This window comes from Artemia sp. Qi Xiang Cuo, chromosome 17 (assembly GCF_049724085.1).
Source record: "Artemia sp. Qi Xiang Cuo chromosome 17, ASM4972408v1, whole genome shotgun sequence".
Taxonomy (NCBI): domain Eukaryota; kingdom Metazoa; phylum Arthropoda; class Branchiopoda; order Anostraca; family Artemiidae; genus Artemia; species Artemia sp. Qi Xiang Cuo.
The window spans coordinates 27,540,580-27,564,947 of NC_142810.1; the positions used below are offsets into that span (position 1 = coordinate 27,540,580).

The window sequence follows — 24,368 nt, forward strand, 5'->3', positions numbered from 1 at the left end:
CTACTGCTATGAAGGGGACGCCGGACTTCCCAGCATTATTTAAAAAAAGATCAGAAACTTAATATAAAAAAACAAGTATTTCAACTGCAATAGCAGCAACATCGAAACTTTAAACGAACAGAGAATATTACATATATGATTGGGTTCACCCCCTAGTCAACACCTCGCTCTTTAAGCCAAAGATTTTTTAGTACTTTCATAAGAGCTATTTATTCTAATTAACGGCCTTTGTGATTAATCGGTCATTTTTAAAGAATTGGAACAAAATTCGAACTTTCGCTTAAAGATCAAGGTATTAACTAGGGGGCAAACCCCCTAATATACGTATTAAAATATATGAATATAGAAGTTCGTTACGTAAGTTAATTCGTAAGTTACGTATATTTATTACTAATAAAAGCGTTCGTAAATAAAATTAAACAAGTTTCGAGAAAGCCATTTAACTAAATAAAAGTAAATTAATATGACAATTCTGTTTTAATTATTCATGTACGGTGAGCCAAGATCAACACCTGTATTTATTCAAAAACGTTCAAAAATTAAATAAAAAAACAAGTTTTTTAAACTGAAAGTAAGGAGCGATATTAAAACTTAAAACGAACAGAAATTATTCCATATATGAAAGGGACTGTCCCCTCCTCAACGCCTCGCTCTTTACACTAAAGTTTGACTCTGTCTCACAACTTTATTTTTTAAAACAATAAAAAATTTTAGCGTAAAGAGCGAAGCGTTGAGGAGGGGATAGTCCCTTTCATATACGGAATAATTTCTGTTCGTTTTAAGTTTTAATGTCGCTCCTTACTTTCAGTTTAAAAAACTTGTTTCTTTTTATTTAATTGGTATTAAAACCGTGTTGACCTGTCTTGAAGAGAACTAGCTTCCTAGGGTTCCATGATCAGACATACCGCTAAATATCTCCTTGGAGGAGAGGACTAAGTCCCTCCAAAAAGAAATAAAGTTTGTGTCCCTGTCTGGGAATTAGTTGGTATTTTCATCTTCTTTTGGCTCATCAGATCCACATAATGTAAGAAAAAAATTGTAGTTTTAGAGAGTTAAACTGCACCAAATTCAAATGACTCCCCGTCATCTGGGTTTGTCCCAGGCTGTGTTAAGTGTCCTAACATTCTCGTGTTGTTTTTTAACACTGGTATATGGATTAATACATGCTGCTTCTTGTTCCATCCCTGCAAGGGCCGATCCAGATTTTTTTAGGAGGGGGGGGCAAAATAGGTTGATCCGATAAACTTAGGCTAGGAGCAAGTTTAATTAACGTAAACTTGCGTTAATTAAGTAAATTACACTACTTTAGACTACATTAGGGGGGGCACCCCACTCACCCCTCCCCTGGATCCGCCACTGTATCCCTGTAAAAAGATCTTACTCACTTAATCCTTACCCTTACTCCTACTGCCTGCTCCTGTAGGTCTAAAAACTCTTATTTAAAACAAATATAAAACTAATTATTATTTGCCGTAAACAGCCCAAAATTATGTTGATCTCCCTTCAAAATTATGTTTTGTAACTTGACACATTTTGAATCGTCTCTACTAATTTGTTCTTATTTGATTTAGTAGTTTATTTTGACATTCATTTTATTAACCTATTTGCAAACAGATTATGACATAAGTGACACAGGTTGAAGAAAAGATTAAGCGTTGGATAATTTACGAGTAGTTTATGGACAATGGCAACTAATTAAAAATCAGGGGTATATTTTGGTGGTCGCTAATGTACTGACAGAACCCTAGGAGGGAGGGGGCTTATTTCATACTAATTTCGAAACCAATGGCTTTTTGGGGGGTCGTTACGGGTAGTCTACCCAGGGTTTAGCGAGAGTTGTTACATTCTTAACAAAATTGTCACACAAATTCACAATGATAACTTATCACCCTTTTTTGAAAAAGCCGAAAACGCAAGGAATTTCGGTGGTTCTTCACTACCCCCCTACCTGAAGTTTTAACTTTATTAGAGCCGCTTTGAACGGGTATTGACAGGCTGTAAAAGAAGGAGGGGTGTGATAGATTGAAAAGCAGTCAAATGTTTGATTATAATCTGACATTGCATCAGAAGGCTTTATAGTAGACTTTGCCTTGTGTTTGTGCTTGTGTGTGTGTGTCAGTTCGTGTGAGCGTATGCACTATGCATGGGTCTATTTTTATCTGTCAATTATATGTGCATTTTGCGCATGTGCGTGTTTTATACGTATCTGCATAGCCTCGCTTTAAGCAGAGGGACTTCTTAAAAGACAGTCAGAAGGTTATTTATTCTTTTTTACTTAGCCTCCACAAAATTGTGTCTCATTTCGCTCGATTTTTTAACCCACTATATTCTTTCGCATTGTCCGGTGACAAAGGTAAAGAATATGTAACAATAAATCCACTGAGTTTGAAAGAATTATTGGTACTTGTTAGGTATCCCGACCAAACTCAAGAAGTGAATTTTAGTTAATCACAATGAAATATACCAAAGTATGATGAAAATATAATGCTTTAGAAACGAAATTATGGAAACTACATTAGAGAATTATGGAAAGCAGGTCGTTCAGAACACATTATATTAAATACCTAATCTAACCAACTCCATATATTAAATCTTTAATTAAAATATACATGTATAGTAGTTTATCTCATTCACGCTAATTATCTCACGAATACAGACATAGAAACCGGTTTTTCTCAGATCAAGAACTTGAGTGTGGTCGGGATAACTAAAAAGTACCAAATTATTAAAGATTCACATTCACAACTTACAATAATCTATTCCTTGAAAAAATCTTGGATTTAGTTTATAACGTGGATATTATTCCTGTTACATAGCATTTGTATTTATTTTCAACTTTAGTTTTAGGTAGATTTAAGCTAAACTCTCGAGATCAAATTTATACTTCTGAGAATAGAATATTTCGATTTTAATGGCCCAAATCGGACGGATAAACAATTGGTGACAATCCTGCTTCGGCCACCAAAGGAAAAATCCAGTCAATCAAAGGTATTTACCATCTTTTTTTTACATACAACAATTCATCCAACAAATTACGCATCCAAATAAAGTTGTTCAAAACTACCACCACCCACATTGGGATACACGTAATTACATGCCAAAAAGGTTCTAAATACCTATTATTTTTTTAAAGGACAAGTCGGGCGAAAATTGGGTATTTTCTAATGCCTGAATGTGGAAAATTTGTTGATGTACTTAAATAGGATGTAATTGATAGGATTATTGGAAAAAGGGGTTTTGCAAACCATCTGTTTTTAGCATAATTATTGCCCTTTATCATTGGAAACGAGAGGCATGCCTAAAGTACCGCATTGGGCATTTTATTTAGGTACTATTAGTGTGGTCCTAATGCATACCTCGACTTTTGATTTGAAGGGTTTTTTTTCTGTCAAAGAAATATCTAGGAGTGAGCAGTTCTTCTCCGTTCCTTGACCCGGTCTAAAGCTTGACTTTCTGTTCTAATTATTTATGAATAACTATTACAATAATAAGCTTTTTTAAAAGTTCTAAACAAACTTTGGCGTAAAGAGCGAGGTATTGAGGAGAGGGCAACACCCTCGTATACGTAATAATTTATGTTCGTATTAAGTTTTAATGTTGCGCCTTATTTTCATTTGAAAAAAAACGTCTTTTTTTACTTAATGTATGATCAATTTTAAATAATGCCGGGAATTGCGGCTCTCCCTCCATGAAAAATTCCCTTCTCCACAAAAATTCATCAATGGAAAGATTATCTCACGTAATCCCCCCACCAGAAAAATCCCCCTTCCGAAAATTAAACTTGATGAAATTTCTATGTTTTGAATAAGCATCAAAATTCAATTCTTTTTATGTATATATTGTTGTCAAGACTCTGTTTCTTAGAGTTTCGGTTACTATTGGGCCGCATCGCTCCTTACTTACAGTTCGTTAACACGAACTGTTTGATGTTGAGCCTTCAAGCTACGATTTTGGGGCCAAACAACCATTAGTTTGTTAAAAATTTTTTACCATCAATCAAATGATTGATTGATGAGCTGGTCATTTGCTTCAATATAAACCACCAAATGAAGCGAAAAAAAAAAATTAAAATGTATAGCGAGAGGAAACGTATCTTAACTCCGTATGGCAGTTGCTCGAGTTCCACTATGTGAATATGGTGACGCTTGCAAAAAAGACATCGAAGGATTATCAAACAGTTTGTGATAACGAACTGTTTAACGAAGTAAGGAGCGACCCGGCTCAATGGTAACCGAAACTCTAGAAAACGGGATTTTGATATCAATAGATACATCAAAAGAATCAGATTTTAATGCTGGTTTTAAATATATAAGTTTCATGGAGTTTAGTCCTACCCATCAAAAGTTACTTGCCTGAAAAATTTTTGCTGATTTTCGAAAAAAGGGGAAAAGACCCCCTAAAAATTATAGAACATTAATGAAAATCACACCATCATATTCAGCGTATCAGAGAACTCTACTGTAGAGGTTTTAAGCTGCTATGTACAAAAATGTGGAATTTTGCATTTTTTGCCAGAAGAAAGATCAAGGAAGCGTGTTTATTTGTTTTTTTGTTGTTTTTTTTTCAGGGGTGATCGTATCGACCTAATGTTTCCAGGATATCAAGGGAGGGCTTCTTTGAACTTAAATTAATAGTTCTAGTGCCTTTTAAGTGACCAAAAAATGGAGGATAACTTGGCCTCCTCCCAAGCTCATTTTTTTCCCCAAATCACCCATTCAAAATTTTTAGATAACCATTGTGTTAAGGATGTTCGAAAATATAATAAATATGTTTTTTAGGATGACTTAATCCCCCGAAGTCTTCGGGGCGAGGGCTGAAAGTTATGAACTTCACCCAATGTAAACATATAGTATTGGTTATTGGGAAGTATACAGACGTTTTCAGGGGGGATTTTTTCTGGTAGTGGGGGTGGGAGGGGGGGGGTCGGGGGTTATATGGAAGGATCTTTCCATGAAGGAAGTTTTCATGGGGGACGGGACACTGCTATGAAGGGGACGTCGGATTTCCCAGCATTATTTAAAAAAAAAGATCAGAAATCAAATAAAAAAACAAGTTTTCAACTGAAAGTAAGCAGCAACATCAAAACTTAAAACGAACAGAAAATATTATGTATATCATTGGGTTCACCCCCTAGTCAATACCTCGCTCTTTAAGCCAAAGATTTTTTAGTACTTTCATAAGAGCTATTTATTCTAATTAAAGGCCCTTGTGATTAAGCGGTCATTTTCAAAGCATTCGAACAAAATTCGAACTTTAGCTTAAAGAGCAAGGTATTGACTAGGAGGCGAACCCCCTAATATACGTATTAAAAGTCTACTAATATAGAAGTTCGTTACATAAGTTAATTCGTAAGTTATTTATATTTATTACTAATAAAAACGTTTGTAAATAAAATGCAACAAGTTTCGAGAAAGCCATTTAACCAAATAAAAGTAAAATTAATACACAAATTTTGTTTTGATTATTCATGTACGATGATCCAAAATCAAAACCTGCACTAATTCAAAAACGTTCAAAAATTAAATAAAAAAAACAAGTTTCTTTTAACTGAAAGTAAGGAATGACGTTAAAAATTAAAACGAACAGAAATTATTCCGTATATAAAAGGGGCTGTCCCCTCCTCAACGCCTCGCTCTTTACGCTAAAGTTTGACTTTCTCACAACTCTGTTTCTTTTTAAATAAAAAAAAAGCTTTAGCGTAAAGAGCGAAGCGTTGAGGAGGGGATAGCCCCTTTCATACATGGAATAATTTCTGTTCATTTTAAGTTTTAACGTCGTTCCTTACTTTCAGTTAAAAAAACTCGTTTTTTTTTGTTTGTTTTTTTAATAAAGAAAAAAACAAGACAGAACTTATAAAGCAACATACATGTAAGAAGAAAACTCAGTTTAAGAAAAAATCGCAAGCAATTTCAACCTCACGAAAGTCCCATTCTGGTGAAAAGCAACAAAAAAAAAGAAAAAACGAGGAAAAAACTTAACCTGAAGCCCTAAACACACCTTTGTCATTTAACAAATCTATATGTCCATTACTGCACATAAAATCGTCCCAGTAAGATGGGAGGCCATCAACTCAATATATTTAACTTTGTCGTCATATAAAGCGTTCCTTCGTTAATTTAGGCAACTCTGTACATTAACATCAAACATAAATACAAATCTTAATTCGCACAAGAGAAGACACTCATATTAGTTTTATTCCTAAACTTGGGTTTTCTTACTTTTCACAGTTTCTGTTTTTCTTTCTCGAATTTAAAATATATCCTTTTTGTACTGGAGACAAGTCAGGAGCTTTGCCACTTATTTTCCTATTTTGTTTCATTGGCTTAACGTCTTCCCGTTTTTTAATGCCCCCTTCAGGCAAAATTTGCACAATCCATGTACAATGGTGCCCTCTTTACATACTTTCAACCACCTCCCCCTAAAGAAAACCTGGTAGTACCCTCCCTACACTTAATACTCAGATATGTCTGTAGCCTACCTATTTTCGTATTCTCTTTGTAATCTAACCTATATCTTTAATAAGACGCCATAATTATTTAATTTTAGAAAAATATAACAAACGTATTAGAGTAATCAAACCTAGCAACCGGCACAATTGTATTTATTTAAATCTACTTTGTAAAGTAAAACGAAAGCAAGTCATCCGTGTCGTTTTATTGTATGCTCACTTCCTGACGACTTCCGATACTTGGGGTCCCACGGATCTTTCATGCGATGTACTTCCTTTTACTTCCGAATAGTAAATTGTAAATACTAATGCAAAAGGACAGGATATTAGCTATTTACTAACTTTATTCATTTTTTATTTCGTTTAAGAGGCCCAGTCGATTAAAATTTGTCTTCCAAAAAGAAAAGAAACAACAAGTTTGTTATTTTGGGTACTTGTTTAGTATACAGCAAACACGCGAGAAGTGAAGTTTGGCTAATGCTAATGAAATAAAACAAAGTATGATAAAAATATAATAGTTCAGAAATAAATTTGGGCTATATATTTGTACATTAAGGGGGAGGGGTAAAGCATAGCATATATTAAATACGTAACCTAACCTAACATAGGTACCTTTTTTGGCCCTTCAACTCCAAAAAACAAAAGTCTAAATCTTAGTCATTGAGTAAGCAAAAACTCACTAGGCAACAAAAATCTGCTTTTCACATTGTATCTTTAAAATTTTGATGCGTTCTTCTCCGGGTGTCTACGGTATTCTAAACAAGTACCTTATTTTCTGTTTTAATTAGACTACTTTGCTCATTTGATCGTTTCAAGAACCATCTGAATACCAGGAACGTACACAGGGAGGGAGGGGTCTCAGGGCCCGTTCCTCTCCAGAAATCCTATATTTCCTTAATTTTCGGGCAATTCCAATTCAAATTATCAAATAAAATTTATGCTTTGACCTCCCTCCCAGAATCTTTTGGTTGCTCCTTCTCAATAAAAAATTCCTGCGGATTTGCTCGAATCGAGAGGTAGTTTTAGGCGGGACAGAGGGGGACTTGCCACCGGCACAGAAATTTTAGGCGCGCAAAATTTCAATAGTCACTGGGGTATTCTCTAAATATACGTACGGTATGAACAGACAAAAATGAATTAAACCTTGCTGCCATTGAACACTGAATATTTTTTTCTAGAAGTCAATGTGACTGAATAATTCTGAAATACATGTCAGAAGATTCTCTGCAATCAAACACAAAGAAGATCCACAAAATATGTCATGTCTTTCATCTACAATGTAGTGACATTATCAAAACCGCAACCTTTGAAAAAATTGACAAAACCATTTGCTATAATGACATTTTACTAATACTGGAATTTTGCTAGCCCTGGTTTGATCAAATCAGATGGTTTATATGATTTTTGATTGGCTGTATAAAAACTAAAATCAGCACTAGTTAAATCCCGGTATTAGTAAAATTGTATTGTCAATATATATAATATTTTAAAATTATATAAAATTTAATGCGAATTTAGCCGTTCTTGAAAGGAGGATTAGCAGAGCAATTTAGGAGGACCTAAGTGCTTAGAAGATCTTTCCTTTGAGAACAGCTTAACAAAAGTTTTAGCAATTATCTCACAAGTGTTAAAATACCAGATAAGTCCTTTAGGCGTGAGAGAGACGATTTGCTCGTTTATAAACTTCACCAAATTCGCCACTACGCGTGATTTTTTTTAATCTTAAAATAGTCAAAACAATCAAGTAATGCGCAAACGGAATGATACGGTGGTTGTTTATCCTCTTTCCATGGCTTTGGTTGACCAAAACTACTACTACACATGCATTTTTATTTATTTATTCGTGTTTGAAACATCCTGTTTGCTATCATTTTCTATACAATTCAATAACCTCAACATCAAACGTCTATAGACGATTGAAACGCATTAAGGGTAAATTGTTGCCTTCAGCAATTTACAGCTGAAAAAATTCGGTTAAAAATGAAAAGATGGCAATGAGATTCGGTTGAACCGCATATATGTGCAGAAGAAGAAGAGGCTTAGGGTTCATGCCCTTGCCCCGAAAATACTTAAATTAACAGTATTCCTCCATAGTTCAAATACAAATACTGTATTTTCCAAACAGTCTACCTGTTCCATTTGTTTTTTTTTCAACTTTGAATCTACACCAAAATGCAGTCCTCCCAACGAAAAAAAAAAACTTTTGCACGTACCTCAGTTAAACTAGTCTTGTTTGAATTACAGTTTAGGATTCGTAAAGGCCAAGACATCATTTCTAAGCGATCTATCTTTTCCAATGTATCTTCGGTGATTTTTAGGTTAAAAATGAAATTTTTACAGAATTTTAAACGAATATACCGTTTCGATCAATTCTTTTGCGTACCTGAATATTTCAAAAAATTGGAGAATTGTGCAAACAGATTATTTGATGAATTAATCCGTCGGTGTCATATCCAAAGCTCCAAAGCATCGTAAAAAAAAACAACCAAAAAACAAGAAGATGGATTAAACCTACTGGCTTTCTTTGTTTCACTCGAGGTTACACTGACTGACAATAAGTTTTTGTGCGGAAGCGATATTTCAGAGGGGGGGAGGGCAAATCTGAAAAAAAATATTATAAGAAAAATGAGAATTATATGAAAAGCCATAAAAAGCTTGGGGTGCGGGGCCAGCAGCCCCCTCTCCCATAGGTGCCAGAAATGGGTAAGCGGAGATTCGCAAAACACAATTAAGATAATTTCCGACTACGGAATTTAGTTAAATAAGTTTATGCAAGAATAAAGAGTAACACAGTCTACGGGCGATTCTAAACCTTTTTTTTTTTTTTTTTTTTTTTTTTTTTTTTTTTTTTTTTTTACAGAATTTAGTGCCACTTGAGAGGCTCTAAACTTCATAAAAGTGAAAATAAAACTCTAAAATAATGTTTAACAATACAAAATCACACAAACTACATCGGCCCAGCACTCGGGTTTATTTTTTTTATGTTAATTTTACCAAGCTAAAAATTAAATATTCCCAGAAACACGCAGACCGTAACAAATACCCCATTTTTATTATCAGAGGATGCATTTTTCATTAGGAACGACTCAGTTGTGTGTTATACGAGTTTAATCGCATTTGCTCCTTAATGCGTCACATGTAATATGTGACTGTGTAGGCTCGTACAAAAGATTTAAAACGAGGGTGCATTGCCCAAAAAAGTAGGCTGTACAAAAATTATTGAAATAACTGTAAAAATCAAGAATCGTAGTGGAGTCAAGAGCTGTCCCTCTCCACCTAGCTGCGTATATACCCGTAAGTAGGGCTTCGTCGAATACTTTTTTATAAGCAAGGCTTGAAAAAGAAACAACTAGCAACTAAGAGCAAGGCTGCATCCAAAATTTTGTTCGAGGGAGGGGGTTTACAACAAAGAATTTACAAAGCGGACCAAAAAATTGTTTATATATATTTTTGTCACTTTTTTACGAGACAAAAATCGGGCAAGGGGTTCAAAACCAGTGACCCAACCCCCTTGATACGACATTGACTGAGAGATAATTTCATAGATTCTGCATTATACCGAAGCAGATTATCTAGAAAAATAGGTGAGAAAGTACTATTCCCAAAGAGGCACTTTTATCTCCGACCCTTATAAATAATTCCAAACGTCGAACCATGCCACCATTTTTTAGTCAGTGACAATGGGGAACAGGCCTATTGTCACCATTTTTCATTGAAGTTGATGGAATAGGTATGACTCTAATCCTACTTTAAGCCTATTATTGAATCTTTAAGAAATTAGACCTAATCGTGATAAAGTACAAATTTTTCAGAGCGTGTGAATTTGTATTTAGATGCACTTTAGGCGAAAAATTGTTATCTTTGGTTTGTATCACTTTTGGGAAATCAGGGGGCGAATGGGTAATTGGGCAGAATGGAATTTCATGTGTGATAAGTGTGCCCCTATTTGACAGCAAATGAGGCGTTATTATTTGAGGCTGAAATTTTGTCTACGGTGATAATTTATGCTATTGGAAATAATAGCTGCTGCTGGGAGAGCCAACAGAGAAGGGCGAATTGGGCAATTACATATGAGCCCGTTTTCAGAAAGGGCTAAATATAATTGGGCAAAGCAGATTTTTCAATGCATGAGAAAAGATAGATTTTTTATCAGTAATCCTGGGATGAAACATATAATACATTAGTTTTGTATGAAATTTCGCCAAACCTAGTAAAATTAGCTTGGGCGGATTCTCAACTTGTAAGTATTCTGATATTGTGCTTAGCTGATATACTGTCCCATCCATAAAACAGGGGGACAATGGGACATTTTATATAGTTGATGTGCCACATTTTCATGCTGAATCGACTGGCAAAGTATACTTGTCTACAATTTCTTTGATGAACTAAGTTCAAGAAAAGACAAGCTAACCATTTACTTCGCATTATGTTTATCGACATCTTACTTCTTCCCCCCCCCCTGAAAAAAAGTTTTTCTTTCAAGCAAAAGTAAAGAGTGAAATTGAAACTTAAAAAGAACAGAAATTATTCCCAAAAATAAGGTTTTTTCAAACGAAAGTAAAGAGCAAAATTCAAACTTAAAATGAACAGATATTATTCCGTATACGAGGGGGACTACCTTCTCATCAAACCGCCTCTTTACTCTACAATATTATCCGACACATTTTTACCTCTTTACCCGACAATTACAGCCTTTGAACTGAAAATTATATCATTTAAAGTAAATGCACCTCAATGAGCTTTTCCTTCTTGAAATGATGTAAAAAAAAATTCTACTGCATTCCATTCAAATTGACCTTTTGCTAGAGCAGTTGTTCTTAAGCATTGGTGACAAATCTCAGACAATAACGTAAAGAGCAGGGGATTGAGGAGAGGATATCCTCCCAATTATACGGAATAACTTCTATCTATTTAAGTTTTTTTATGTCGGTCTTACTTTCATTTGAAAACTCTTTAATTGTAATTTAATGTCTACCCTTTTTAATACAATAAGCCTACCCAGGTTTACTCTAAATGTAAGGAGAGATACCGCATCTCCAGCCGGACTCTTTAAAATCTAAATTTAACTTTTTAGAACAATGCTTTGAGAGAAAGAGCTCAATTATTGTCTTTGCTTTTCGAAATTAATTTAAAAGAAATTAAAAAATAATTAATAACTACATTAAAGCAGAACACAAGTAGAAATAGAGTCGTATAATAATTCAAACGCAAAACGAAGAGAAAATACTATCAATAATAAATGAGATCCAAAATGAACAGAAATTAGAGTGAATAATCAAGTCAAACTTAAAACGAACATAAGTTACCACAAACAGAACTAAGTCTTCTAAAGACAAGAGCGTCTTTACTGAAACAAATTAGCGCTTTACTGAAAAAAAAAAAAAAAAAAAAATATTTTAAACACTTTCTCATATGTAATATGCAATGATATTAATTATCATTAACATTAACATATCAAAAATTGCTTAAACTTCCATGATTGAATATCATTACATTTCAAATAATCAGTTTACTTTCGTAACTTATTTTCAGTAATCTAATTATTATGGTGATTTTCTTTCTTTTTGTTGCCGATGTTTTAGCAAATAAAAACCACACTGTTCAAAATACTTATCGTTTAAAAAAAATCCAAATGACATTAAGCCGTTTTGAGGCTTAGAGAGGGAGGGAAGGGGACAGGTAGCACAACTCTTATTTGCAAATCTTGACTAGTCTTGATAGAATATTTTGTGTGTGTGTGTGTGTGTTTGTTGTTGCTATTAATGTTGTGACAAATAAAAACACATAGGTTAAAATACAAAACATTTTCAGTTTAAAGCAAAAGAAGCTCTGGTCTTTAGAATGCCTAGGGGGCTTTAGGCCTACTCCAATTTGTGACAATTTTTGTTCGTTTTAATTTGACTTAATTATTAATTGTAATTCCTGTTCGTTTTGGGCCCCATTCAGCCAATGATAGCAATTTATGCTCGTCTGAAGTTCGAGTTATTATATGACTTTATTTCTGCTCGTCTTTCGTTGGTAAGCTCTTTATTTTTCTTTGGAAAACTTTTTTTGAAGATATTTTTCTTTGAATTAATTTCTGTTCATTATTAGCTGACATATGTTCTTGTTGATTAATAGTAGGAACATTTTTCAGGCCTTTTTTTAGATGCTATCCTTAAAATTAAGACTTTACATAGCTAGGCAAAATTTTTGAATAACAATAAGTCTGTTCAAAAATTTGAATAGTTTTGCTAAAGATTTTTGGGCGGATGGCGAGGGGTAGTTATTCAAATAGATTAACTTCTGCATAATTTTGACCTTCTATAGAGCTGAAGCCATTCCGACCTTTATCTTTTTGCAGCCTTGAATACGGACGGATATTGACCTACCATTTTGTTATAACAATCTTTTTGTATTACATTTGTTGCAACTACTTGTTTGCTTAAATATTCATAATCGTCATTATGAAAAGTATAAAGACTTTGTTTTTCAAAGTTATTGATTAAAAAGACTTAAAAATGACTTCTATCAGAAAGAGTACCTGTAATTCTAACTTCAAACCCAATCCCGTTCCCGAGATATTGCGAATTTGCTATTTCAATGACCTGGATACATACAATGTTTTTTGGTTTACTGCCTCCTCCACTAAGTCAAAACATGACGTCCAGTCTGCCCCCATAAGAATCCTTGAAAGTTTCAAATCGAACCCCAAAGACATTCTCGAAATAAACCCTAAGTGTATACAATTGGTGATCTTCTCAATTACGGCCTTTATCCAAGAGGCTGTGGGAGCCATGTCCCGAAGGCATATTTATGACCCTTCCGACTATGCTGAATAAAATGACCACCCAAAATTTTGCTCTGATGTCTTGGGAGGGGGAGGAAGTAAAAAAGGGGCATGGAAAGGGGTGGCTACCCTTAAGTCATTTTCGACTCTTAGATAGGGCACTAGAAAATCAGATTCCAATTTAGAAGGCCCGCTCCTGGGAAATTGTAGATGTGGTATTTTGATAGCCTGGATCCACACTGTGTCTTTTTATTTAGCCCTACCCTTTCCCAGTCATAATTCAACCCCCCCCCCCTTAAAATTCCTTGAAAGTTTCAACTTACTTCAAAGGAATTTGAAGTTCTGGAAATTAGCTCTTTGAGGATGACAAATCCCCCTCAGCCCTCAGGGCAAGGGTTGTAATTTATGGCTGGGTCATTGGCAATTTGCTGAAAACTATATGCGTCTTGAACAGTCTTGGAAAGTATAAACAACATCAAATTTAATATTTGATGAATAATGATATTAATTGTTGAAAGATCCATCGGTTCGAGAATTTATTTTACTGTAATTTTATTTGAATTTTAAATGCTGTAAGAACGGGAAAATAAAATAATTGTAATATAATTCGTTTTCAGTTAAGTGCCAATGACAAAGCTAGCGTTTTAGTTTTTATTCAAACAGTTTGAACTGTAAGGAGTGACCCGGCTCAATAGTAACCAAAACTGTAAAAACCAGGATTTTTATACCAATAGATGTATCAATAGAATCATATTTTAATGCTGATTTCAAATATATAACTTTTATCAAGTTTAGTGCTCACCTATCAAGTTACGCCCCTTAGAAAATTTGGCTGATTTTAAAAAAAAGGGGAAAGACCTCCTAAAAGTTATAGAACCTTAATGAAAATCACACCATCATATTCAGCGTTTCAGAGAACCCTACTGTAGAGGTTTCAAGCTCCTATCTACAAAAATGTGGAATTTTTAATTTTTTGCCAGAAGAAAGATCACGGATGCGTGTTTATTTATTTTATTTTTTTCAAGGGTGATCGTGTCGATCCAGGAGTCCTACAATATCGTGAGAGGGCTGATTGGAACGGAAATTAAAAGTTCTAGTTCGCTTTTTAAGTGACAAAAAATGGAGGGCAACTGGGCCCCCTCCAACGCTCATTTTTTCCCAAGTCACCCGATCAAAATTTCGAGATAGCCATTTTCTTCAGCATGGTCGAAAATATTATAAATAAGTCGTTTAGGATGACTTAATCCCCAAGAGTCCCCAGGGGGAGGGCTAAAATTATGAACTTTACCCAATGTTAACATATAGTATTGGTTATTGGGAAGTATAGAAAAGTTTTCAGGAGGGTTTGTTTCTGGTAGTGGGGGGGGGGGTCGGGGGTTATGTTGGAGGATCTGTCCATGAAGTAAGTTTTCATGGGGGAAGGGAAATTTCCATAAAGGGGGCGCCGGACTTGCCAGCATTATTTACTGGTTATTGGGAAGTATACAGACATTTTCAGGCAGGATTTTTTTCTGGAGGGGGGGGGGCTAGAGGAGGGGTTTACTCTGGAGAATCTGTCCGTGGAGGATGTTTCTTTGGGGTAAGGGACATTTCTATGAAGGGGGCGCCGAATTTCCAAGCACTATTTAAAAAAAGATCAGAAATTAAATATAAAAAAACAAGTTTTTTTAACTGAAAGTAAGAAGCAACATTAGAACTTAAAACGAACAGAAATTATAACGTATGTGAGGGGGTTGTACCCCAAGTCAATACCTCGCGCTTTAAGCGACAGTTTTTTTTTTTTGTTTTAAAAGAGCTATCTATTCTAATTAAACGGCCTTTGTGATTCTGGGTTTTTTGAATCAAATTTTTTTTTTTACTTTTAACGTAAAGAGCGTGGTATTGACTAAGGGGAGAACCCCCTCATATACGTAATAACATATACGTAATAAAAAAAAACAATAAAAAAAACAAGCGATACGGCTCATTAGTAATCGAAACTTTTAAAACCGGAATTTTGATGTCAATAAATGTAACAAAAGAATGTGTTTATAATGCTGATTCTAAATATATAAATTTTATTAAGTTTAGTATTACTCATCAAAGGCTACGAGCCTGAGAAAATTTACCCGATTTTTTAAAGAGGGGGAAACATCCCCTACAAGTGAAAGAATTTTAATGAAAATCACACCGTCAGATTCAGCGTATCAGAAAACCCTATTATATAGGTTTCAAGCTCATATCTGCAAAAATCTGCAACTTTGTATTTTTTGCCAGAAGAAAAATATACGAATATAGAAGTTAGTTACGTAAGTTAACTTGTAAATTACGTCATAACCAAATTCAGAGACATACATTTAGCAAAATAAAAGTAAAATATTTATGCAAATTTTATTTATTCATTCAGTGACGGTGAGCCAAAATAGAAGCTGCATTAACTAAAAAACGTTCAGAAATTAAATAAAAAAAAAGCTTTTTTAAATGAAAGTAAGGAGCGACATTAAAGATGAAAACGAACAGAACGTAGTCCTTATATTACAGGGGCGAGCCCCGCCTCACCGCCTCTAAATGTCATATAAAAAGGTAAGTGTAATCAAAAATTTATTTTTTTAAAAATAAAAAAAAATTATATGAATTAGATTAGGTGTTTGGAGGGGCCCGCCCCTGTAATTTGCGGAGTCATTTATGTGCGGTGTAAGTTTTAATGTCGCTCGTTATTTTCAGTTTAAAAAACTTGTTTTTGTTATTTAATTTACAGTTAGGAACAGAGGCAGTATCCAAACACTTGTTTGTAGGGAAACTATATTTCTCTTTAACAACTTTAAAAAGAGCTAATAAATTAAACTGAATATTTAATGTATAATGAAATTAATTGCTGAAAGCTCAACAGTTCAAAGTGTTACTATCATTTTAATGTTTGTTTTCAATATTCAGTACAAAATAAAATATTTGTCATAAAATTGGTTTTCAGTAAAGCACCAATGACGAAGTATATAGGTTTTAGACTTTTACTGTGAGAGAAGGAGGTCATACCCAAACTCTTGTTTGTGGTGATTTTTGTTCGATTCAAGCTTGATTTGCATATTCAATTTAAATTTCACTCGTATTAAGATTTATTTCTTAATTTACATTAATATCTATCGTATGTTTGTTTGCATTGATTGTTTATTCAATTTTTGCTCGTTTTAAGTTTCATTTATACTTCAATAGGTAAATTTTTTTCCCTTTTAAGCTGGATATTCATGTTCAATCTAAGCATTACTCGCATTAAGATCTATTTATTCATTTATATTATTACTTGTTGTATGTTTTTGATATGATTGTTTATTTAATTTTTGTCCGTTTTGGGTTTCATTTATTCTTTGATATTAATCTCTGGTCGTTTTGTTTTTTAAATTTAAAATTTAATTTTATATGATGAGCTTAAGTTTAAAATTTCCTTTACTTTTCTTTGAAAGACTTATTTTTCGGAAAGTTTTTTTTTTAATTAATACTTGAAAAAAGGTCATTGAAAAAACATTTAACACCTGGAAACCTCGCTATTCTTCTGTAATTTTTTATTGGCCATATACCTAGAAATAATTGTTTTCTGACTTAAAAATTTCCAAATACTTTACCCCCCCCCCCCCTTGGCACTCGCTACTGCCAAAAATTGCAGAAGTTCACATGGAAATCTTTTCAGCACAAATGGATTTTTTTTCTTCTAATTTTTAAGATAAAACTTCTGGTGTGTAAATTGCTCTTTTTCCTGTTCCTTGGAATTTTTCAACGAAACTAAAAAAATAATTAAATAAAAGTTTCAAATTTAGAAACATTATTTTCCATAGGGGGGTGGGGGTATTTTCTAAGGAGGGGGTATGGGGGGATGCTTTCCATGGGGGTATTTTTCGTGAGGGGGGCATTTCACGGGAGGAGGGTGGGTATTTTCCGCGTTGGGGTATCTTCCGTGGGGTTAAACACCCCCCCACCCATTCACTATATTCATTTATGCTATTTTACTGTGTTCATGGCCGTATATTTGGCTTCAAAATACACTTATTTATCTGTCTATCTAATATGCAGAATAATTATACCAAACACATTTTGCATGCAGACCCGCTGTACTTTACCCCCCCCCCCCGAATGTGCAAATATATAGCTCAAATTTATTTCTAAAGTAAGAAAGAAACTAACAAAAAACCGGTGTGTTCTCCAAGGGGTATTTTCCGCGGGGGGGGGTATTTTCCAGGGGAGAGTATTTTCCGCAGGAAAGGGGGGATAATCGCCGGGGGGGGGGTAAACGCCTAGAATCCATATAAATATGTTGTTGTTTTTTTCAAAATTAAGACTCTGAAATATAGTCAGCCGAAGGGTGCACGTCCTGCCCATGACCCACCAAAATATTGCCATGCCCCATCTGTGAGTCCTGCCCCCCCCCCGTTGGGAACGAATATAAATTATTCAATATGTGAGGGGGTTGCCCTTTCCTCATCCCTCGCATTTTACGCTCAAGTTTGACTTGTTTCCCCAATTCATTAAGAACGACTCCTGAAACACAAGGTCGTTGAATTTAAATGAGAAACATTTTCAAAGAACTTTTAGACTTTAACGTAAAGAGCAATAGTTGAGGAACGGACCGTCCCTGTCATATACGGAATAATTTTCTGTTCGTTTTAAGTTTTAATGTTGCTCCTTACTTTGAATTAAAAAAATTATATATTTAATTTCTATACAAGACCAATTACAGCAAACTCAAATGTTTTCACAGTCATTTAAGTTGGCTCTTGGTTGATTATTCAACCATGCACAGCCTTAGTTATTTACTTAAAGAGTAGAAATTACAAGTATCCGTGAAACACCGAAACCCGTGCCCCAAAAACTTTGCACAAATGCTCAAATAGCCAAATCCACTTAAGTTTTATAGCTTGCCTACTCTATTTTAATGGATTTAGCAGCAGTATCTCACCATCAACAATATATGTTTGCCCTAACGATGTGGGGTGATTGTTCAATGGCTATATTTCTTTGCATTTATGGAGCTTAATCAAACAATTACTTTTCCTTAGGGAAATCTGGCCAAAGGCCATCTGATGATGATTTAAAGATGCAACATATGGAAGTATTTGAAATATCTGTACTCACACAATCTGGGTGGGACCCCCCCCCCCTCCAAAAGAAAAAGTTGGTATGAAGAAAAAAAATACAAATTTGTGCTTAAAGTAGGATTTTGAGGAGTTTTATAATTCCAGAAAATATTACGAATCCCCTTAAAGGTTAGGTTAAGGATATATCAAACAGGGACATCACATCGTCTGTTTTAGGCAGGAATTTACAAACTTGTTTCACAGGAGTAACAACATTCGAAGCGGGAAGGCCGAATTTGAATTAAAAACCAAGATGCAAATTATATGAAAAAATCGAGCAAGACATTCAAAGAATTATAAAAACGTAAGGTCCCCAGATATCAGGAGTCTGATTCCCACAAACGCTGTGTGCGTGCCTTGTCGCATGATGTTCAACTTTGGCTGCATCTGGCCTTTCCATCCCATCTCTGCAAACCTACGTTTTGTTCTAAGCCAATGCTGCTGCTCAAGCGTCCGCACATCCATGCATTCAGTCATGGATTCTAAACAAGACAAGTGCAAAATTGCCCTTTCCCCTCTTTTTTTTATGTAGCTTACTACTTTTGTGTCCTTTTTTTGTCTTAGGTTGGGCATCTTATCGATTTCTCTGCGTCATACCATTAGAAATGAGAAATCCTTTTATTCTAGGAAATTGTTAACGCTGCTATTCTAGTTATTATGCACTGCAGAAAATTTCCTCCAAATAGGTTTTTTTTACCTTCATACAATTGCTGCATTAGGTGCGTGACTAAGCATCCTAATCTTCTTTCATTTTGAGGGCACAAGGACTCGTTCAGCTCCACCAGGGCACTCTTGAAATGGAGCCTGAAAGCCTCAAATTTTGGCAGTAACCTTGCAAAATTCTTTCAGAAGTGTCATAGCGTTACTTATCAGTATTCAAATTGTGTGCTTTGTCCTCCTGAGGGAATCTCCAAGATCCCTGTCAGAATTAAGACAACAACAGTAAATTGTCATAACCTCACTCGTACTGATTACTTTCAAATGGGGAAACATGTATAGGGAATAGGCAAGAATATTTGAGAAAAACTTTCATCCGGTGATCTGGTAACAGGCAGAATTAACCCTCAGGAGGTCTTCTACAATACAACATCCTCAAGAGGGGTTTCAATTAAAACTCGAAGAGGAGTTTCAATTAAAAATAAAAATTGGAGAGATCGTCAATCATTACCGCTGGTGTTTTTGTTTTATTTTAATGCATTTAATCTTGAAATTTATAATTCCGAAGACAAATAAATTAAACAAAAATGATGATCCGCTTCTTTTCAAAATTATCTATTAGATTGCTCTTTTTTTTGGCATCTAGACGGTGAGCAATTTTCAAAGTGCAGTTGTTATTCCCGGCCATGGATTGAAAGGCATAACTCAATATATCTCCCAGGTCTCGAGGGGTGTTTGACTGACCGACAGAAGCTTAAAGACTAAAAAATAACTGGGCTCAACCAATCTAATCTTTTGCAGGTTAAGCTTGATGACAAGCCAATAGAAAATATCGCAAAAATAAATATTTTGGCAATATTTAACACCTGATGGAGGACCTGAGAGCTATTTCTGCCCAGACAGTGTAAGCTCAGGAAACAAACACTATGATGAAGACCAGGGGCGGATCCAGGATTTTTTTTTAGGGGGGAGCGCAAAATAGGTTCATCCGAAATTTTTTTTTTTGGGGGGGGGGGGCGCAAAATAGGTTGATGCGATAAACTTGCGTGAGGAGCAAGTTTAATTAACGCAAACTTGAGTTAATTAAGTAAATTACACTACTTTAGACTACAATAGGGGGCGCGCACCCCCTCGCCCCCCTCTGGATCCGCCACTGATCAAGACGTGGAATCCCCACCAAAACCAAAGTCGAAGTCTACCTAGCACTTCTGTGAGCCATGCAACTATAATCTTGCGACACATGATCAATGAAGGCAGAAGATGGATGTTTACTATCCACTTTATATTCGTTATATGCTTCGTACGAATAGATGAATTAGAATATCTAACCGTCAAGTGATAGGGCTCTGTGGCCATAAAAAAGAGCTATCCCTAAACATCAAATGATGTTCTGTTGCGTCTCTTGGCCATATATTAAGCCGCTTCAAAGGCACGGCATACCGTAATGTCCTTGCATACGGTCCAGGACCCTGCTGAAAAGAAGAGCTGGGAGCTCACAAGAAAAACACTTGGCAGAAATTCGAGGGGAGCTGAAACCCCGGGAGGAGGGGGTTTGGATGTATGCTCAAAGGTAGGCCAAATACTGGCTGAAGATCACCAATGAAGATACAGTCAGCAGGACAAAGTGGTTGTTGGAAATAACTCGAAAGTCCTTTGTTACCTGTCAAGACAGATCATTTTCTGCCCCTCCCCCCCCCAAAAAAAAAAGCCATTGCCAATTCCATAATCTACACGAAAAATGAATAATCTGAATAAATTTTCATATTAGACGTTCCTTCCCTCAGCCATTATGGATCTTTTGTTTACATAGTCTTAAATATTCAATATTGGTCCTTTGTTAAAACCCTAGCACGCGCCACAAGGAAATTACGGAAGTCCAATCAGATTTCTAACCTCATTATTGTTTTCCTGTGGAAACTTCTGTTTTCAACATGTTCCCAACAAGGGCTGTTAAATTACGGATCATTTCACTAATTAGGAAGTCAAGCAAACAATTTTTAGACTTTATGGTGCGTATTTTTCCAATTTTTAGCTTGCGCCACGCCCTCCTAAAGAGTAAAAAGCGCATCTCAAGTAAGCCTTTCAATAATGAACACTTTAGTGAAACCGTCCACCGAACCCAGACCACATCCCTTTTGAGCCCAGAGGCACCCGGTAAGTTCTCCCAGGGAGGGATAAACGTTTGAAGCAAAAATATTATTTTGCCAAAACGTTGCCATATTTTTCCAAATGTTGCACAATTTCTAATATTTTCCTTTTTAGCTTTTTAAGAGGAAAGGGGCATATACCTAATTCTCTCCAACCCTTCTTCTCCAAGTTAATATCTGTGTTAAAACAGCATAGACTTTTCTTGTAATTGTAAATCTACCACTTGGCCTTTTACCTTTTTATTAAGAATTGGCGTCGATCCTCGACAGTCATTCTGCAACATAAGAGGCATATTTCAAGAAGTATTATATAACACCCCCTTAAGATAATGTCAATGTTTTGCAATAAAAGAAGCAGTTTTCAAAATTATACCAGGGCCAGACGAAGTACTCCAAGAAGTTGTTATTAGTAGCTAGTAGCCCACTGAGATTGACGTCTATGAACCTAATTTTCTGTTTAACACTGTTTATCTTTTTTGCAATGCGGTAACAGCGACGAAGACCACACTGCCTTTCCATAACAAGCAACAAAAGCACGAAGAACAATAGAGTCCTGGTTGAAATTCGCTGAAGTAAGGATGCTAGGACTGCTTTGAAAAATTTTTAAGTTTTGGTTTTATTGGTCGCATGTTGTTGTGAGTCTTTTTTCTTTTGTATATTTTTATCTTGCTGAGGACGGCCCTTGGACATACGGCCGAAATATTCAATCAAATTATCTCCACTGTCTTGCAAAAAGATTTCCCTATTGTTCTTCGTGCTTTTGTTGTTTGTTGCAATGCGGTCCGTAGATTCACGTTTTGCATTGCCCGGAAAGGTAGACGAGCTTGCGGGCCACATTATGCTTAGGGGCATAGACAGACTGTCGAAAAGTTGGTAGCAGACCAATAAGACTGTTAACTTTGATGCTCAATATTCAACAATGTTCATCTTCTTTTCTAATACAGTCCCAATTTGATGTTTTTATGGTCATAAACGCGTTCGACGTGCCCGTTCTAAACTAAGCATGTTACATACATTTAATGGTCAGTAAACTGAATGATTTACACATATTCCAGAATGCGGAACAAGCTGAATCGGAAACACATGCCCTTCCAATGGACAGGATTTCCTGTAGCTATCCGAAGTACTACAGGTGCCGCTTAGGGTATCATTAGAAAGATATTTCCGCATTACAAACACCCTTTTGTTGATTAGGATACAGGATGGACCAGGTTTAAACTGGAATTCTAAGGCTTATTAAAAAAAAAATTAATATTATTAAGAAGGAATCCAAAAGATGGACTTTTTCCTTAATTGGGAGAGGACTTCAGCGCCTAATATCGAAATGGCATAATTTTAGAAAAGATTCCCTAATAAAAAAAAAGTTACTGGGTTTCTGTGTCCCCCTGTGGGTCTTTATCAACTGGGTATATTTGCACAGGAGGTTTTACTTCATTAAAAGTATTGAGGACGAAATATGATAGGGGCAAATATTTGTATTTATTATTAAATCCAGTTTAAAGGTTACCTTGAGTATGTTGATGTCAGGCTAGTAGGCACTACTTTATTTAAGAGGAGAGATAAGTTAAAAAAGCGCAAAAAAAACACATCCGAATCACATGAAAAATATGGAAATATGAAGACATCCTAAAATCCGAACATTTCAAGGGGACAAAAACCCGAAAGCCTTTCTATGTTAACTTACCTGTTTTATATAATAAAACCAAAATTAAGCAACAGTGTGAAGTTGTACACAATGACTGTAGAGACTGAAAATCCTTAAAAAAAAACACTGTCCCTGAAAAAGCTTCATATTTTTGCTACAAGCACCAGCCTTGCTGAAATTTAGATTTAATAAGTCACTAAATAACCTACGCACCTCATTAAAATAACAAAATGTCCGGTACATTCTTTGGATTTGGGCAAGTATGAAAAAGTAAACTAAACAACATAAAAACAAAAAGAGACCTCAAGCCGCTTTCAACCCAGTTTTGGCATCAATTGTTCAAGACAAGAATTTGCAAATATGCAATCGTGCATCAAATCAACTGGTAGTTCATTGTCGTCACCAATCATCGTACCTCATGGACATGAGCCTCGTTCCATTGCTACGAAGTTCACCTTTTAGATTGGAATTATCAACCACTAAACATTTGAAGGTTGGGAGAATAGCTATTCATATACAGATCCTGTCCTGACAAAGTATATATTTGAATCACCAATGTGGGCGGGAGTTTACAATAAATCTTAACTCCCCTCTTAATTAACTAAAATTGCGTTAAGTTTTTACACTATTTAGACCAGGTTTTATTATTACTGGAAGTGAAAACTTACCACGTTTACAAAATCTTGGAATGTTATAGAATTTGCTTTCCGTTGTCCAGCTTTTTCCTGGAAAATCTGTATTTTCTGTTCCGAAATTTCCAGGCGAAACTCTGGTGCTTCTAATACTTTCAAAAAATCATCCCATGGAATTTCACCAAAACCTTCAGGATCAAACTGAAAAATAAAATAATTAGATTCATTTTCTTGCACAGACAGGGTTAAGTAAACAGAATGGAAGGAAAAATTACAGAACTCCTACAGAAATGACCTCAGAATCCCTCTCATTGAATATTTTTAGTGGGGGATGATATAGAAACTACGTTCTCTTGATCAGTAGGTCTCTTTGATCAGCTTTCCCGTAGATAAATATGAATGGTAATTTCAGATATATTCTAAATATTACAAGCGCTTCAAAAGGAAAATTTGTGTTTTCCAGAAATTTTTTCAAAGAAGGAGATGGGGCAAACCCACCTATAAGTATATTTTTTGGTTTAAGTTTGCAGCACTTTCCTTGGAGAAAATACTGGATGATACGAAATCAGGAAAGAAGCTCATCATTTCAAGCCCCCTCCTTTATGGACGCTTGAAAAATATGTCGTATAACTACATATCATACGACTTGTTCCTACAGCTTATGAGCATTATAATGGGTTACTCCTTAGCGTTGACTTGTTCATAATCGGTATGCCTGTCATGGATTTTTTTTTTCTCTTATATAGCCTTATCCTATTTAACAGAGTGCTATACCAGTTTGGAGGAAGGCTCGGTCAATTTTAGACTAAAAGTTCTACCAGGAGCGTAGCTACAGCACTTTTATTGTGAGGAGGGGGGGGGGTAAGAGGGGTCCATATGTGGATAGTCAAGGGGCATGGGCTATATAATAATTTTTTCTCCAAATTCTTGAGGGGGCAACTGTCACCCCCTTGCCTCCCCCAAAACGA

The 24,368-nt window shown here is 35.3% G+C and overlaps 1 protein-coding gene across 1 annotated transcript in view; it reads right to left on the reverse strand.

The window, feature by feature from the left end:
• The window catches only part of LOC148942066 (protein rhomboid-like), a 235,541-nt gene that overhangs the window by 102,102 nt on the left and 109,071 nt on the right, over positions 1-24,368 (reverse strand). The window contains exon 5 of the mRNA XM_089103114.1: positions 23,437-23,601. Coding sequence (XP_088959240.1) covers positions 23,437-23,601 — 165 coding nt within the window. The remainder of the gene's footprint in view (positions 1-23,436; positions 23,602-24,368) is intronic.